Here is a 19,203-nt window from a genome sequence, read left to right on the forward strand (position 1 = left end):
AAGCCACATGGTAAGCAGAAATGTTTGCATTATTTGCTGAAAGTCTTGCTTGACCGCTATGGTCACCATTCATTTTCATTGTATTGGAAAAGAGCAGCTTGGGCATGAAAAAACCTCCTTTTGTGTTTTAAAAGTCATACATGAGGGTATTTTGGGGTGAACTGTTGTATTAAGAACATGAATATAGCACCAATACAACCATGTCAGCATTTCTTCTGCATGTATTAAACATTATTTTTGTTAACTGAAACACAACAATCATGTTTTATGCATATACCTCTGTTTGACACAGCAAACAATGTTTGCTGATCGGATCAGACAGATGATGCGGTCGTTCATGTAAAGGCAACAAAATCTTTTTGCTTTAGTGTAATCATGTACAGCAAGACTTTGATAGACCTGGGTAACAATCAGATAATACTGGATAACATTGATTGGAACTGAAAGATCCAGACCCCAAGATTTCAGACAACATATATTGTGAATTAAGCTTCAGCAGTCAGCTTTCCATAGCATTAGGAATAAAAATAATAATAATTAAAAAAACTAGTGGAAATTAGGAACCTTACATTATTTCCTTTGAAAAATATCTGAGAATTGGACATCTAACTATGAAAAATTGTAGAACAATGCATTTGAGGCAGCATGGTCATCGTTTGGCCACTTACTGATTCTGAAGAATGCTTTAGCTGGTGACTTCTAATGTTGTGTGTTTCACAAGTATTTTATATCAGTCACATTCAAACCCGATCATATGAAATCGGCATAAGATCCCTAACAGTACAGTCTGTTAAAGCTGAAACAGCACCATTCTGAAAAGATAAACGGCCTAAAAACATTGTTGCTTTGGCAAGTATCAGGTTCTGAGCTTGGTTTTGTTATGTTTGTACAAACCACTGTGTTGGTTTGCGAAGTCTTCTGCGATAGATCAGCTTAGTGCTATAAAAAATCGTCTGTTCTGAAAGGGAAGACTGGTCTATTTTCAGCAATAAGACTCCTTTAGTGGCAATCATCGATTTTGGCAGCAGCTTTCCTGACAGACATTGAAATGAGGAAGCGCATGCTTCGCATATGACAGGTTTAGCAAAGCTGAGTCTGGTCTGTGTGAAATTAGCATTGTCCTTGGTTTTCTATCCCACAGAATGCTGTTCATTAATCGCCAGCCCAGAAGTAGGAGGTGCCCACCAGATGGGTATTTTTACACTGCTTCAGTTATATGCAGCGTTCTGCATTTATCACTTTGACACTAATTTGCTTGAGCCCATCTGTGATGTGTCGTTTCTATTTTCTGGCGCTCTTATTAAAATATCAAATAAATGACCATCAGAATTATAAGTCTATGAAATAAAAACAAACAATTATAAAATAAAAAATATATACTGGCAAATTGTAAATGTAAAAACGTCAATTTTTAAGACAGATTTAAATAAATGTTTTATTTACAGTTGAAAAATGCACCCAAAAGTGATGTGGCATTTTAAAATATTTAATATTTAAAAAGGTACAACTTTGCAGTTTGACCTTTGATGCTACATACAGTTGTTTTGCAGATCATCTACAATGACATACAATGGCCAAACGGAGTGCATCTTAGTAATGGCTGAATCAAAGCAGATCCACAGTGGGCTGATGTTTTTAGTCCTGAGTCCATTTAAGTGACTGCTGGTGTTTGGTACTGTATTGGTTCAGTGTGTAACCTGATACATTTTTCGAGTGTATGGAGACAGATTTGATTGACATACATCTTAATGCAAAAACTCGTTCCTGTGTGTGAACTTCAGGTTCGGTGAGCTGTTTCACAATTTCAGTAGCGCAGAATCTGCTAAAATAGTGAGCGTGTCGATTCCTGAAATCATTTCCCTGATGATTGTTGAAGGCCCAAGCCTTTTGTTTACCTATTCACAAGTCCTTATTTATAACGCATGCAAACTTGATTTTGGTTTTTCATAATACAACTGAGCGTGTTATGAAATTAATGCCATTCCTTGCCTCACTTATAATGAAACAAATGTTCCCAGTAACTTGCGTTATTACTACAGTTTCTACAATTTTGAGCATTTAAAATGCCAACAATTTAGATTTAAAGCACTAAATCTTTCTGCGCTATACATAAATGTTGAGGCAATGTTTTTACACGTTTTTACACGTACATATTTTTGTGTTTTATGAATGAAGGCCTCGTATCACAAACCACATCCATCTTTCCTATCCATCCTCATTTTTAACGCCGTTTCCCTTTTTACTTGAAACACAGATACCTGAATTACATGTGTAGTTTGACCACAGAGTGTGTCGTCATTCTAAAAACCACTTGGCAAAACTAAGATTTTTGCAAACTAGAAAAAATACCAATCGTACAGAACTAGTTCAGTCAACTCTTTCCTACAAGGAAACACAACACGATGGAGACTGTTTACGCCTCTGTGGTCAGTGTGACAAAAGTAGTCATTATGCAGTCCAAACAATGAGGTTAAACCAAGAGCAAATACACAGCAGGTCCCTTTCCTTTTGTGTTCTTTCGCTTTGCACAGCATGCCACTGCTTCTTCACAGGATGTTGCGAGTCGACGAGGATTAACAGTTTATGTAAGATATGAACTGCAGGGTTTGTTGTCCCTTTTCTGACAACTGTTGGTGGGAGGTAAATAATGCCGGTCTCTTGGGTGCCAACTGAACTGAAATTAATAAGAGCATGTGGGTAAAAAAAACAAAAAAAAACAGGACAGATCCTGTTTTGAAAAACCGGGGCATTCTGTCACTTCGTTTGGCTCCGGATGGTTTCTCCGGGAGAGAAAGAGACGCTCACACACACACACACACACACACACACACACACAGATCATCACAGATGAATTACCTACGGGAGGCACTAGGACCTAGACAAACGATCCCTGAGAGAGTCAATGGGGGCCAGCTGGCAGACACAGATTTCTCGCCCTGATCGGGGCAGCTGCAGCCAGACTGCAGACATGACATGCATTTCAGCGAACCAGTGCGGAAGCCCCCCCTTGCACGCCTCCCCACCCCGGCAGACGCTCGGTAAGCGCAGAGTCCGACCCCTGCATAAAAGCTGCTGCCTGCATGGACAGATGCACAGTTCCCTGAAAGAACCAATCCCAACCCCCCCTAAACACTACCCTTAACCCTCTTTTGCCAACAGTCCAAACAGTTCAGGCACACATTGACACACACACACACACACACACACACACCTGCACGCAGGGCCGATGCAGAGCTGCCTTTATATCTTATGTGTGTCTTAACGTCTGCAGCAATGGCAAGGTGATGAAAGTGCTATTACCTAATTAAAGAATATGATATGAATTATGTGACTGCAGTGATTTTTATCTGTAAGGTTACTGATGCTTTACTGTAAGTGCTGCAGGTTTTATTAAATGGTTTCTCTCATCTTTTCCATTTCATAATTTTTACTTCAGTGTTTCAGAATATTAATGCACTGTCAGCAGAACTCTACATTTATGCCTATTGAATATTCATATTTGAATGAATCTTGATTAAGTGTTTACATCAAGAGAAGTCATGAAAATGACAGTGCTATATAACAAAGGGCTTGTTCACCCCAAAATTTTGTAATTTCTTCACCCTCGTGACATTTTGGCTATTTTGAAGAATAGACGTATGGACAAAAACAGTTTGTTCGAAATACCTTTTTTTGTGTGTTTTGTGAATATAGTAAGTCATCTAGGTAAGGATTTTCATTTTGGGGTAAATAGTTACAAATATTTGCCTTGTAGCATTTATCGAGACAGCTGGTAAAAAATAATTTTTGTGCGCCCACGCATTGCATCGAAAATCTGAATGTCTTACTTTCCCAAACAGCTCTGCAAAGTCCTGTGTGTCTACTAGCTAAACCAACAAGATGTGACATGCTTGGAAAGGAAAGCAATAGCACTTACGGAATTCATTGAGAAAAATAAACACATGGAAAAATGGAATTGTCCAAGTACAACATGAACAAAATATTTTCAAATTGGCAGCTATGCAGGCCTGGCCACATTACAGAGGACTTGACTTTAGTAGGTGAACACTAGGTCTGAGATGCTGGGCACAAGCAAGTCCCCAGAAATCATTTCATTCACCTCTGGAGTGCAGTAATCTGGGAAGTCAAAATGGGATCCTGAGTTAGCATTAAACGTTTCGAAGTCTTTGTCCAGAGCGGAGCAGTCCATAGGCATACTGTTAGAAATGATATGCAAGAGTTCCTCATCCAGTTCCTCATCCGAGCATGCTGACGACACCAAAGAGGAGGAGCTGGTTGAGGATGGTGTGGAGGATCTTCCAGATGTCGACCCTTGTGGTTCGCTCGTGGTGGACTCTGGAAGAGCTTGGCACTCATTGTCCGAGGAGACACTCTGGATGTTGCTGGTCTGAGAGATGGGCACTTTCACTCTGAGTTCAGGAACTGGTTGCTGGTTCTCAGAGGGAATGGTAGCCTGCTGGTGAAGGACAAAGTGACCTGATGGGCTGTGATCATCTTGCAGAGTCACTGGACTTTCTAAGTTTACATCCATCGTGTCGTCATCACTCATGCTCTCACTGTAGCTCTTGTATTTATTGCCAGTAAAGTTAATTTTAGGCTTGGTAGAAGTGGGTTTGATCTTTAGCCCTTTGCAGGACAGCCCAGTAGATCTTCCTGAATGGGGCTTGCTGGATTTCATAGGCAACTTTTCTCCAAGTTTCACAGGGGTGGAGCACTTGCTCTTCTTCCTGGGCCGGTATTTATAGTCAGGATAGTCAGCCATGTGCTTTAGACGCAACCTTTCAGCTTCTTTGATGAAGGGTATCTTCTCATAATCAGGCAGTAGTTTCCAGCGCTTTCCGAGGCGCTTTGAAATCTCAGCATTGTGCATGTCAGGCCACTGCTCCATGATCTTCCGTCTCTCGATCTGGGACCAGACCATGAAAGCATTCATTGGTCTCTTGATGTGCCCAGTTGGAGTTTTGCACCAGTTGGGGTCTTTGTTAGAAGGTACATGTCCAAACACCTCAGCATCGTCCTCTGCCGCGAGTCCCACAAAGACCTCTCTGGTAGAATTGCCATCCATGACTGATGAGTATTTGTGGGTCCTTTGCTGAACCATGATGCAGCGTTGAGATCTATTCAGTAGGTTCCCTAGAGTCATCCATGACGAGACACTCTAAGATGCAGCAGCTCATCAATTCCTGCCTTTATTCTGAAATAAATACAGACACTTACACATGTTACAATTGTATACATGTTAAATATATTGCTACAAAATACCAATGTTTTGTAGAAACTTATTTTCCTGTCAAGCTGCTTTGCAATTATTTGTATGATAAAAAGTGCTATGCAAATAAACTTGAATTGAATTGAATTAAATACAAACTTTCATATTTTCAAAGACTACCGTTTCCAAAATGCAGTGTTTGTTTTAATTGGATGGAATGTAATCTTTTCATAGGTAATGACATAAGTCTTTAAATGTAGTCATTGTTTTAAACATGTTGTAGATATAGTTATAGATAGATATGTATGTACAGTTTTTTTCAGTATTACTATATATTATATATTAAAATGCATTTTAAAGATGCAATATATTAAAAAATACATTTTAGTACTTACGATAAAAAACGATCACAATCACTAGATCTCCTCACATAAGCATCTCCTCCCCTGTAGCAGTTGTGGTGGAAGTCAAAAAAGGCTGTCCAATGTCTGCCTGCTGTTTAATCACTCTGTCCTGCATGCGAACCCTCTCTATCCTCTCAGTCACTCTCTCTATCCTCGTCTGCCGTTTCTCTTCCCTGCTCCCTCTTTGTAGGGACGCCCCCCCTCGTCTGCTGTTTTATAAACCCACACTGTAAACAGCTCAACCTTACCAGACACAGTCTCCTCCCCTTCCACCCACCGCTCTCAGTCGTGGTGTGTGTTTGTGTGCGTGTGGGTGTGTTAGTGTCAAGGATGGGGGGGTGAAAGTTTCCATGCAGTGAGGCACAGCTACAGTGCAGCGGATGGAAAGAGAGAGAGAGAGAGATGCTAACTGAGGAGGTGTTAAATGCTACAAGCAAAAACTTAAATTAGGACAAGACCTTCAAGGCAGTCTGGCACATCTAGAATCATGTATTCATGAGTTTGTGTAATGTAATTCTTAATTTTCAAATCTGAAACCAGCACACTTGCTGGGATTTACATTATATATTTTTCAATCAATATGAATTTTGTTTGTTCAATGTAAACTGTGTATTTGAAATTCTTTTTCATCTCTTTTTTTCCAATTAATTTATGAGCAATTTTTATAAAACAATAATAATGAGCAAAATAAACAATACAGACATATTTATGAAACCTTTTTTGTGTGATTTGGATATGCTTTGTGGCAGCCAATATTGCATTTTTAATTTATGCATGCTTTTTTTCCCTAAATGATATGGAGATTTTCTTTGACACTTAAACACCCAAATTATACTCTTTGTTATACTCTTTGAAAACCATTGACTTTTTTTGTTTCTTAGTGTTTATCTTCTTTTTTTCAGACATAATAGTAGATCATTTTATTGGTTATTAGCTATAATATAAAATTGTAATATCATTGTATGTTTAGTCGGAACAATCTTACAATTCTTGTTTCTCAAGAAACAACTAAAAACGTAATTTCTTCTGTGAGCATCCTAACAAAAAAAAAGAGTATGCTCTTATCTTTCCCTAATATCCTGTCCTAGCTTTTATTGTTTTAAACAATGACTGAAAACACGTATAATGGGCAATTCTCATGTTCATTGTCATCTCATGATGACCTGCTTGTTGTTTTTCTCAACTATACGTTGTTTTGAATAAAAGCATCCGCTAATGTTACAATACAATCTAGAATGTTTTACTGCAGTAAATGCAACTCAAGTATATTACGAAGCCTCCCTTTTATATTACATGAAAATAAACATGTATCATCACTAAAACATCATGGATTAGATGCTTGTGATGGATTGATGGCTGAATGGATATGGACAAAGACATAAATTAGCTGCAATCTATATTTTTCTTAATCTCGGACACTGACGCACTGGGCACTGTCTTTTTCTAGTGGCTTCACACATCAATTTCGTCTGTAATGTAAAATGTTAATGAAGGAGCATGGGGAATACAGAACATCTAATAAGCGTGGCTTCAGACTCTGAACATTAAACGAGAAGATCTGAAAGCATCTGCAACTGTCCTGGCATGACATCATTACATCTCGACGAAACTGGCGATTAGAATGAGCTATCATCATCTGAATAGATACAGCCACTAATGCTTCAGTGAAATATGTCAGCCGATCCATATGGTCAGTGTCACTGCATCAATATACCATTGCATCGATACACGCTGAAATGCCCCAAAACAGTTAATTAAAGCAGACTGTCACTAAAGTGCCAATAATGGTAATACACATTTAGTAATCAATGAAGGGCGGTCGTCAGAACGCGAGGGCTGAAGTGCAAGCTTGCATTTCCTTGGGTATTTCCATATAATGGGCAACTGTCCAAAATCTTGTCTGCCAAATTATATATTCCCATATAGTCATGCATCAGTCGACTCATGCAATTCTGATATAGGTGTGCCGAACAGGTTTTCTCGTTCTCTGAATCAGCAAAAAAATCAAATCCAATTACAGATATGTTTGCACGGCCTATTGTGTCAAGTTCATAGTGAACATCAGTCTATTGAAGCCTCTTAACAGTGTCAATATGTCCTCCAGCACTTAACGTAATGATCTGGGCCACGTCATGGTGTGTCAGGCATATTCGTTTGACAAATAAAACTGGCATTAGCCTGACACTAGAGAGCGGGGGTGTTAAAGAAAAAAAGACAACAACACTATCACCCACCGACCTAGTTTAGGCCCTGGCCAAATCCCCGGCCAGACCTAGACACATCGTCTAATTACAGAACAGGCAGAAAAGGGAGGATTGAACCCCCTGAGCAGGATGGGTGTCTGTCTGGCTGATAAGGACAGGGCCTCCTCCTCTTCTGCACCCATCCCGAGCAAGCGAGTGTTAGAGCGGGACACAGATAGATCATCTTTCAGGGATTAGTGGGCAGAGGGAGGAGGGCACCGCCTGAGCTCAGTGCTGCTCCAGTTTCGGGGTAAGAGGGAGCAGTGATGCCACCGCTGTGCTGAATCAACATTGACGACATATGCTGGACCACCTTTTTACATTTTTTATTTTTGCCCAGTCTGTTAGCTGTGACAGGTGATGTGTAAAATGGTTGCACAGACATAAAATGTTTTCTTGAAGAACGTTGCAATTTTGTACTAATCTACACTAATGATACCATTCAGCTGGATGGTCTTATCATTATACTATTGTCAAGTGATATTTAATGTAAAAATGTTATGGTCAAATTCCACACAAAAATATACTACAGTTTAGAATTTTGGGCTCACTAAGGTCTTTCAGTATTTTTTGAAAGAAGGCTCACCAGTAAAATATAAAAAAACTGTGATATTGTGAAATATTGTTCCAGTTTTTATTCAGATATACTGTATAAAAAATATTATTTATTCCTGTGGTGAAAGCTTTAAAAAAAAAAAAAAAAAAAACAGTAAGTTCAAATAGATTTGCATAAATTGTTTATTGAGTCATGTATGGTAAATTTTAATAATTTTGATTATTATTTTGTATAGTTATGTTGGGTTATAATTAAGACTTTAATGTACACATTTTCCCTGGTTTAAATATGCCTGCCAGGTTAATCTTGTTCTTTTTGGCAGAAGACTGCTGTGGATTTGCATTTTTTCAGTTTATTTCATTTTTTTATTCTTTTTTGTTTTGTTTATTGATTTTGTTGATTTTTCTTAGTATTTTGTTATTTATTTGTATTTTATAAATGTATTTATTATTTATTGGATTTGTATTATTTATATTGTTTTAATTTGTGTTTTTATGTTATTTTTAAGTATTTATTTTGCTCTGGTGGGCAAATGAATTACATGTTGTTAAATCTTCATTTATTTATTTACTATTTATTTATTTATTTATTTTAAGTGCCATCGAACATTTCTATTTTCACTCAGGCTGTGATCTGGCCTCTTTTTGGAGTACTTTGTGTCTGTAAGGTCCGACTCTGTTTGAACTCTCGTTGAACACTGTTGACACATAAGCATCCTCCTCCATGGTCAGTGGTGGTCCTGCAGAGGGGTGTGTGTTTGTGTGTTTGCAACTGTCTGTGTTTGTTTTGGGACTTGAGAGATTATGCATTACATCCTTGCTTGCACTGACAGACACAAGTCAGGGATTTTAGCCTGTCTAACCCCCTCCTCCTTTTCCTTTACTGGTAACCTTTGGCCTTTGTCAGACAGCAGCAAGAGAAATGAACGTGAACTCCTACTCTCTCAGACTACAACCCCTGACCCGTTTAAGACTGCTCCCCTGCCCCCTTCAGCCATTCATTTCTGAGAACAGAAACTCTGTCTGAACTCGAACAGAGATGACAGATTAGTGAGGAGTGTATAAATCTAATCTCCCCAGAGGAGAAAAGATGAATATTCCTGATTGTCCCAAAACCCAAATCAAATCAAACTGTTATATCATACAACCAAGTTCAAGTTCCTCATCTAATTTTAGTTGGTTTACTATATGGAGTTTGATTAAACAGTCATAATCTGGGTGCATTCAGACAGTAACTCTCTTCACAAAATAGCTATTGTTGATGTGATTCCATTATGGTGCAAAAACCTTATGTTTACTTCGCCAGGGCTCGTACTTTTAGAAACTCAGTAAGACATGTTTCATCTCACATCAGTTGATGTGTACATGTCAGCGATGGAAATGTTCACCACTATCCTGCTTTGAGTCTTATACGAATTATCCACCTTCTCAAAACAGCAAGATCCTCGCTCTGCTGCTGCTCCCCTTTTTCTGTCCAATCACAGGCCAGGATTCTTAGGGTCAAGTATCTCCTGAGGGGTCAATGACTAAGTGGGGCGATAGAATGAGATAAATAAAGGGGACCCGGTCTATGTGCATTGGCAGTGACAGGCCAGGGCCTTAAAAGGTTGCATCTGAGCACTTTAGAGAATCATGTCTCCCCCACGAACCCTCAACCATCGCAGCCCACCCTTACCGTTTCCTTATTCATGAGAGAGGGGGTTTCTTAGTATTCAACCAGTGTTATGCTTAAAGGGTTTGTTCACCTAAAAATATACATTTTGTAATTGATTACTCACCCTCATGTCGTTCCAAACCTATAAGACCTTTGTTAAATTTTGGTACACAAAATTATTATTATTTTTTTATTAAATCTGAGAACTTTGTGACCCTGCATAGACATAGAAGGCCCAGAATGACATTCTTAAAGTAGACCATGTGGCATGATATCAGTGGCTATGAAAATACTTTCTGTGTGTAAAAAAAAAACTACAATAGTTACTTAATTCAACAATATGATAACTTTATCCCCAAATCATCCATTTCACCACCTGCCATGCCTTGCATCGAAATGCACAGCATTTTCATCCCGCACATCGCATATTGAGAAAATGTCCCGCATTTTTATCAATCTGTTGGTTTTTAATTATCATATTAAGAAAATGTACAAAAAGCTATTTTGAGCAAATAAAAATAAAAGAGCATTTTATTTATTCTTTTTTCGGTGTAGCTTTCACACCAAGGATGTGCAGAACCCGCCAGGTGATCAATATTCTCAATTCATTTTAACCAGTTAAAAAAATGGATGCAGCTTTCAGACATGACTTTTTTCGTATTTTAAGTAGGTTCTGCTGAGTTATTTAATGAGAAATGTCCATCATCAAAATGCATGAGCACAAATTAAATTTCTCCTCACTTTCACGCAAAACAGACGCACTTTCACTCGCAAATGTGTGCATGCCCAGAAAATTAAATAATGGCGCATATGAAAACGAATGTAAAGCAGTGTTATAACAGCGGTAAATAACTGTCGCACACGTGTCCCCAAAATCACATCTACTGTCCTGCAACAGATCTTTTTTGGCAGTTGGTAACAATTAAAAACTGAGTAGAAGTGGAGGTGTCAGGTGAAAGGAAAAATAAATAAGTTTACATATTGTCCCTCAACAAATCACAAACTTGGCTTTGATATTGTCAGAGAAGGGCAAACCAAAGAAGCAGAGCTTTAGAGTGAAGGTCAGGACAGGGTACATGCTGTTCTGCTATGATCCAAACTCCCCAACTCTATCATTATGAGCATAACACTCCTGACATTTGTTATCCTCCTCTGTCTGGTTCTCAAGCACTGAACCTCCACATGTTTTGGCACCCCTCTGCATCAGAGTTGCACACATCGCATACATAGCTTTTGTGCATACGTTTTAGCCCCATTTTCTTCTTTTGATAGATTTTCAAGACAAATATAATTTTCTCAGGGAGTAAACATAATGGAAACATGTTAATCAAAGCATTAGACAGGATTTGCAGATTATTATCGACTGATGTAACTCACCGGTTCACTTGACAAGCACAGAGAAAAATGTTTATCATGGCCAATAAGATTTTCTTTTGAGCGCAACTCCATGACATCTGTCTGTTCATAGCCAATGAAAATAATCAGTGTAATATCAGCAGGAAATTTGTTTTTCCTTAGGAACAATCTGTTCCAGATGAGCAACATGCTGTGGGATAGGAGCTGTATTTTATTAAGTTAGTGAGTTAGACTGTGTGAAAGACTAAAATCTTTCTGTGGCAGCATCCTAAAGTATTGCGCTTCACTTAATGGGGTCTTCATCATTATTTCAATCACTGCTGTAGTAAACTGCAATTCCCAAGGTTATAAGCAGAGAGCAAATGAGGTTGCATCTATTTCCAAGCCTTATTAATAAATCTGCCTGGTCCCTGGCAGACACTCTTTGACGAAGGATAAAAGAGTCTCTTACGCCTCGCATGAAACTTATGTTCTAGATAGATGTAGAGAATAAAGTTTTCCTGTTGGAGTACCTCAGTAATAAGTCTGAAGAAGATTACAGACAAAATTTCTTGCTATAGAGCATTTCCTCTACAGTTTATTGTATTGTTTCACTGAAATAAGGAAAGGTATGAATTTCTAGAATGAAAACAAAAGGTATGATTAACATTATACTACATATTGCTCAAGAATTTTATTTAATTTTATTGTCATGCACATTTTCATTGTGCTTTTGTTGTTGTTGTTGAAACTCTCGGTGGACAAATGCTAACCTTTTTTCCTGACACAGTGAACACTGGAGATGACAATCTTCCTTCCTGTACCAATTACTTCCTGCCTGCAAGGCAGCTTGAACCAATAGCATTATGATATTTTGATCATGGAAGTGAGGTGAAGGAGCGTTAGCCTCTCTGCCCTGTGGGACCCTCTGCACCTGTACTGCGTCACGCTCTTGATCTCTCTGCAAAAAGCAAACTGAGCCATGCCACGGTTCCTAGCCTTCACCCTTTCTGCTGATTTTTGACATCTGGTTCTTTACGGCAATGTTTCATCCGCTAAAGATTCTTCCGTGCCGCAGCCTTCGGCACAGCGTGTAAATGCTGAGCGTTGAATTATGTGATAGCGCTTGGAATGCTGCAAGAACAAAGTTGCTTTTTCTCTTGTCCTACAGTTTGTATTCTGCAAAACTGCTTCTAATTTAACGCTGCCGGCAGTGCTATTGCCAACAACTTTTGAAAGTAAAAGATTAATCTGATGCCACAGTTTCATCATTACAATTTTTGTGAATGGGTGGTTTATCTATCTTGTTGCCTTCTGTGTCTTTGGAAAGTTGACTCAACTTAAAATTTCAAGGCAACTTTCAGCTTTTTTGAGTTTACTCAACTTTGGTTAGTTATCCACTCTCAGTTGTCACTGAGTAAAGTCACATGTTTCCTTTTTTTGTTCAGCTAACACACATATTTTGTTATATCAGTTTGTTTTTTTCTATTTCTTTGTTTATAAGAAAATTTACAAGATCAAGATATCCATAAAATACAAAAGTGGTTTTAACATATTCTAGGCCTCAAAAATAGACACACTTACCTCAAGAAAGGTGGCAATCCACAAATGTTAAAAAGATGAGCCCTTTATACCACAGTACAACAAATAACTAACAATAATGCATATTAACAATGAAAACAATGATCCTTTTATGTAGTTTCAAAATAATAATTTTTTTTGTATTTGAGACTCAAAAGGTATCGTCAACTGGAAAGTGTTTTTACAGTGTACCTCAGATGCTGTATCTGATGCATAAGTTGTATTTAACCTGCAACATTTCTTTAGAATGAAAAGGATGAGATTAGTTTATTTATGAGGTTATACAGTACATTAAATCCACAAAAATGTGCTATATTTTTAAGCGCTATCTAAATGAAACATGCATAGTCCCTAGTTCCTTCCTCTAACTTATTCTAGATAGGTGCCTTTCATTTACCAGTTCCTTTGGGTTCATCTGTATCTCAGCACATTAAAATCCAGCACCAGCCTCCAGCCTTGACGGCCCTGACAGCAAAATCACAGTCTCCCCCATCAGACACCATTACATGGGAAATGGCAGTCGCGGGGGGAAAAGAGAGGCAATTTACAGCCGTTTAAATGCAAGACACAGTCCTGGCTCTGGGGCTTTTCTTACACTGACTTCTCAGAAAGGAGCCATAGATCTGGAGCAGACAGACAGCACGCACAGACTGGGCTATAAGTAAGTAGAAAGGGGTAATGATGATAACCTCTGACTGAGAGTGATGAGCATAGAAGCGCAAGCGATCACCTTATTTGAACCTGCGGGGACATGGAGATAGAGGACCGGGGTTGGTGAGATCCTGCAGGCTGTAAATCATGGATAACTTTGATGATGGCGGTTCGATATGTGTTGCCTAACATTCAGTTGTGGTTTTGGTGATGTCATTTCTGCACCAAGCTAAATTATGGCTGTTTTCAAACATGTTTCCTGAACTTTTACTGCCTCTCATTGGTGAGATTGGTACAGATAGTCCAAACTCAAGCAGTAACACTGCAAAAAAAAAAAGGTTTTCTGCTTAAAATGTTTATTCAGTGTATTAATTGCTGCTTCCTTATCAGTGAATCAGCTGATTCATTTAAAAATCATTTACTCTGCTCATTCAACTTTAATGAGTCACTGAATCAACTGATTTTTTTCAAAAATATCAATTTATTCAGGATCAGCACTCTTGCTTGCATGCGATTACATAACTAACCAGTTATAGCTCTTCGTTATCATTTCTTTCAAAAGCACCTCATGTGCTCACATATTTAAAGAGCTTTTGAAGCTGCAGATTCCATGTGGCCTGTTGTTTCAGCAGCCTTGATCTCGCTGAGACTAGATGTTATGTTTAACACGAGGATATCACATGTGCCATCGAGGTAATGCACTGACTCCCACATTGAAAGTGAACGTACGAGGCCAGCTGTGTATTTGACTATATTAACATCAACATTAAGAACCACGGCTCAGAACAGCTGAAGCAAGATGGGAAGAAACATCTCTTTTTATATCTGCCAACCTTCTCAACTGAATGCCAGGTGTAGAGGAATTATTAGATGGGTTGTCTATTGAACAGTGATTTATTAGGCCCTCAGACATGGAAAACCCAATTAATGTAAATACAATATAAGTGCCAGACAGAGTGGTATGAAATCCTTTCAAATCGTCCGTGATCATGAAATTAATTTGACTTGCCTTGACATGTGTATCTCTAAATACCTGCAGTATACACCCTAATCTCAATGGCTATCTCCAGGGAACTGCATTTTAATTTCATGGGTATAATGCTAATTTGCAGAGGAGTGAAGGGGGGGCAGGCGAGCGGGAGAGGAGGCGAGGATAGATACAAAAATGGCCATGTCTAATCCTTCATCCTTTTTTCTGATGGCCAAGTTATTTAGGCAGTGTTCCTCTGCATGCATATTTTTACAGCCATTAAAGCAAGACAAAAAATAGTGTATTATCATTGCTTCCAAGCTGTGCAGGCTTAGGATTTACACACTGTAGGTTCACGCTTGGCACTTTATTATGATCATCAATTTCTGCAAATATGATGCGCTCTTATGTTGGGCCAAGAGACAAAATGATGAAAGCGTGGACCACTGTCTAGAGCACATATTTATCCACAGTTATCTTGAAACACACACATACCAAAAGAATTGTAAGAGATTATCCACCAGCATACGTCCCGTTAGAAAACAGGCCTCCTTTCTGCATCTTCTGGAATCAGCTCGTTTGAGCTCATTAATGAATTCAGAACCGTCAAGCAACAAACCAAAGTGGACAGTTCTGACAACTGGCAGCCGTGCCGTCTTCAGAGCTGGCTGGCATGCGCCGGGATGGCTCTTTGATGCCACTATTGTAAACATCTGTTTGGTCTCATGGGAGACTGATGTTCAGCGTGGGTACCCCTCCAGAGGAATTAGCCGTTCCCGCCTATTGTTTTCTTAGAAACAGAGCATTAATTATTTATCAGTGCTTCTATTGAAAGTATTTGATGTGCCACCCAATTTTAATAATGGAAAAGTACAAAATGTGGCTTGGTATGAATTGAAACTTCAAGCGGTAGTTCAGCCAAAAATGAAAAATCTGTCATTGTTTTTTCACCCTCATGCCATTCCAAACTTTTCTTTATTCAGTGGAAAGAAAATATTTTGAACAACTCTGAAACAACATTCAATTGTGTTGACTTCTACTGTAAAGACAACTCAGACATTTCCTATTTCAAGTATCTTATTTTTATTTTATTTTTTATTTTTATTCTTATTTTATGTTCCACAGAGTAAAGCAAGTCATATAGGTTTCGAATGACATGATTACTGAATTTTCATTCCTTTGATTGAAATCCTTTTGAAGGAAAGCAGAGAAATTGAAGTTTCTATGACACCTATTTAGCTAAAGTAGCTTCATTTTCAGCCTAGTTATTTTTTACTATATCAATGAAAGTTAAAAGCATCATTAAAGCAATGCATTGTCCTTGGTAGAGCTCCAAAAGGCTTCCGTGCCAAGACTCCGCATGCATCATGAGAGGACATGTAGGAAGCTGATCACTGGTATATAGGCTGCTTGTTTTGAGGTAGGCCATTTTATATGCCCTGTGGTCTGTTGTTTTGCAGTCTTAGCTTTCAGTTTTGGGTTTCTGAGATGATCCTAGAGCAGCAGCATCCTCTGCTTTCTTTCAGATTATTTTCTTCCTTTCCTTTTGAAATTCTTCTGTTCTCCCTGCACCCCTTTTCTTCCACAGAACTCCAGCTGTTTGGTGATACAGTGTCCAAATCAGTACAGAAACACATGCCTGCTGCAGGCTCTGCACAAACACCACACAGCTTAGTTCACACACATTCATACAGTATAGAAAAAATGCTCTGCAGTGCCTTTAAAAGAACATTTCCTGTCTTTCTAGACCTGTATGACTTCTGTTTTCATATAAAGAAAGTATTGTTTTGTTTTGGACCCCACTGACTTCCATTGTATCAGCAAAAACATTCTTCAGAATATCTTTTGTCTTCCACAGAAAAATTAAAATCATACAGTTTTGTTCATTTTTAGGGTGAACTACTTTCAGTGTCATTCGAGGGACAATGGGATGAAAGACAGAAGGAAACACTTTTTGTTAGGAACAAATCTCAATTAGAAAAACAAGAACAGCTTTTTAATTTTTAACACCAGAACAACAGGAAATAATCTTTTTGCATGGCACATAGACATGTTTGATAAAAGTGTCCTTTTAAATAAAAATAAAAAATTAAGCATTGAACTACCTGACGACATTTACAATCAGTTTTGGTTCACTTTGACATTTAACTTTCCATTTACTGGCAGTTTAAGCTTTTAATTGATTGCTTGATTGATTCTTTTTGATGTTCCTCATGCATTGTGAAAAGAATTAATTGATTTCATCAGGTCAAAACTAACACCAGGACGTTTCACCCTGTGTGAGCTATTCCTGTGCAGTTCTTCTTATGTGTTGGTTATGTGGTCCCTCAGCTGGAGGCACGTGGCGTTGCGTCAGAGACTCTTTATAAGTGGTAGGGTCCCATGGTGTGTGTGGTGACCTGTGAAATGCCAGCGTCAGGGCGTGCAGATGAAGCAGAACTGGAGCTCATGCTGAGTAGCGAGCTCTGATGTGAAGTTCAAGCTTGAGGTATGGCCAAATGGGCCCGCACCTTATCTTGCCCACAAGATATCACACATACAGTAAACATATACACAGACCAACATAAAGTGGGCCCAAACATTGTTTGAACACGTAAATCACACTGTCTGAATGTCATTGCAGTAGATACAAAATAACATAGCAAGTGACATTTGCAAACAAATAATGCTTTTCTTAGAACTAGCTCCAAGGCTGATGATAAATGGGCAACTTTTTGAGCAATGTTGCCATCAGTGGGCAACCAGGTGAGGCACGGGGCCCATGACTGATCTCAAGTATCCAGATAGAAGTTGTTGCCCATTCTCAGTGGGAAAGTGCCCATCAATACTGCTCAAAAACATTTTCCACATGTATAATGAACCTTAAACATTTTTACAGTTCTAAAGTGATTTTGTAATAAATGTATTAATTATTTATTTATTATTAACATTTTGGTATCCCACCTTTATCAGAGAAAATGACAGCAAAGGCTAAAAAATGCAAGTGATTGCGCTGGTTCCTCCATGTCCTGCAGAGCTCACTTTAGAGTCCACTCTATGCACAAAAAATACAAACTTATATTTAACGAACAAAAATGTTTCAACTTTTTTTTTTTTTTTTATGAACTTAACAAACAAACAGAATGAAATATAATCATTTTGCCATTACAGTCCAAACAGAACTATTTTAATAGCTGAAGCAGTAGCGTAAGATGTTTTTGTAGAAGGGAGGCCCGTGCAGGGCTCTACCTCTTTCACTGTGCTTAAAGAACAATTACATTGATGGACAATCCAGAAACCTGAACCTTGTAATCATAAATAATATTTAAATATTTTATCATAAACTTGATCAACTTTTTTGTTGTAATATTGACGAAAGAATACATAGTATTGTTTTTAAATTGCTTATTTATTTGTTGCTGTATTAAATCTTTGGTTGATCGTTTCTTAGCGACGTTAAAAGGCACCAATATCATAGAATGACCCCAAAATAGCTTTCGAGGTATTGTATATTTATAAATTGCAACACAGAGTATTGCTTCAGTGGTAATTGCCGCATTCCTATTGTAAGGGCTATAAACCTATCATAAAGTGACACAACCACTGCAGTGCAGTTCCCATGCACACTCATGCTGACAGAGCACACCTGCAGTCAGCTTACTACACACTTGCACTTTCAAGAGGGACTTATATTCTTTGCAGTGTCATGGCCCTTTTTGTAGAGTGCAGAACAAATCAATAACATCAATAATCATGTTTTCACTTAGATCTGACAGCTTGTGCATTATCCACAGAAGACAAGTTATTAAAGCTTAAAAATCTGCCATATTGACTGACCACTAATTAGAATAATTAGTCATACACAATGATAACACCCTTTTTTAAATATTGTCACAACATTAAAACAATTGATTTATTACGATGCAAGTGTGTATTAGCCACAGTGAGGATTGCTTCTAAAATTAATGAGCTGGAAAATAGAGCCTCACCCAGAAAACCTTCCTTGATCTAGTGGAAAATATGTCCCTGCTGCCTTTCACGTTTCCGGTAAGGTGAGGCCAGAGCTGCAGGTGGTAGAATGAGATGCAAGAGGGCAGTAGCGCTGGGCAGAAAGCCTATGCGTCTGAGAGGATGAAAAGACTCATGTGCACATGAAAGTACATGCATGCAGGCTGATATTTATGTCTCTGGATGTGTTTGCGTGTGTGTGTGTGTGTATGTAGAACAAGGCTAGAGATGCCATGTTTGTGTGTCAGTGCAGACTACGGTCAGATTTAAACCACTGGGTCTGCAGTTTTTTTTTAAGCCTTGCAGTCAGAAGCTAGTGCAGTTTCTTTTTTTCTCTTGGCTGGTTCTTGAAAAACCGTTTACTCTCTATAAAAGGTAGTTTATAAGCAGGTACGCCAAAGTAGGTCAGTTTTACTGCATCAAACAAACATAATAATTGTTGGTTCTGACTCTCATCAGTGTCGAATTGCTTCTGAGACACCCATTGGGAGCAGTGCTGCAGGAGACGTGGGTCTGCTGAAATCGCTGATCGGTAGGGTGCATCTAAGGCAAAGCATGAAATCCTCTGATTGTGTACTGTTTGATATGAGCTGGATTTTATTTCAAGACCTTTT

General features: G+C 38.5%; 1 protein-coding gene across 1 annotated transcript; it reads right to left on the bottom strand.

The window, feature by feature from the left end:
* Positions 1 to 1,390: 1,390 nt before the first annotated feature.
* Positions 1,391 to 5,807, bottom strand: sox12 (SRY-box transcription factor 12). Its single transcript, XM_043252935.1, has 2 exons — positions 5,605 to 5,807; positions 1,391 to 5,194 (listed from the first exon to the last, which is right to left on the bottom strand). Exon 2 carries the CDS (start codon positions 5,141 to 5,143, stop codon positions 4,034 to 4,036), a length of 1,110 nt encoding a protein of 369 aa, XP_043108870.1. The 5' UTR covers positions 5,144 to 5,194; positions 5,605 to 5,807; the 3' UTR covers positions 1,391 to 4,033.
* Between the last annotated feature and the right edge of the window lie 13,396 nt (positions 5,808 to 19,203).

Source organism: Puntigrus tetrazona, chromosome 11 (genome assembly GCF_018831695.1).
Source record: "Puntigrus tetrazona isolate hp1 chromosome 11, ASM1883169v1, whole genome shotgun sequence".
NCBI lineage: Eukaryota > Metazoa > Chordata > Actinopteri > Cypriniformes > Cyprinidae > Puntigrus > Puntigrus tetrazona.

Coding starts and splice junctions, on each gene's coding strand:
- sox12 (XM_043252935.1), bottom strand. CDS start 5,143: ATGACTCTAGGGAACCTACTGAATAGATCTCAACGCTGCATCATGGTT.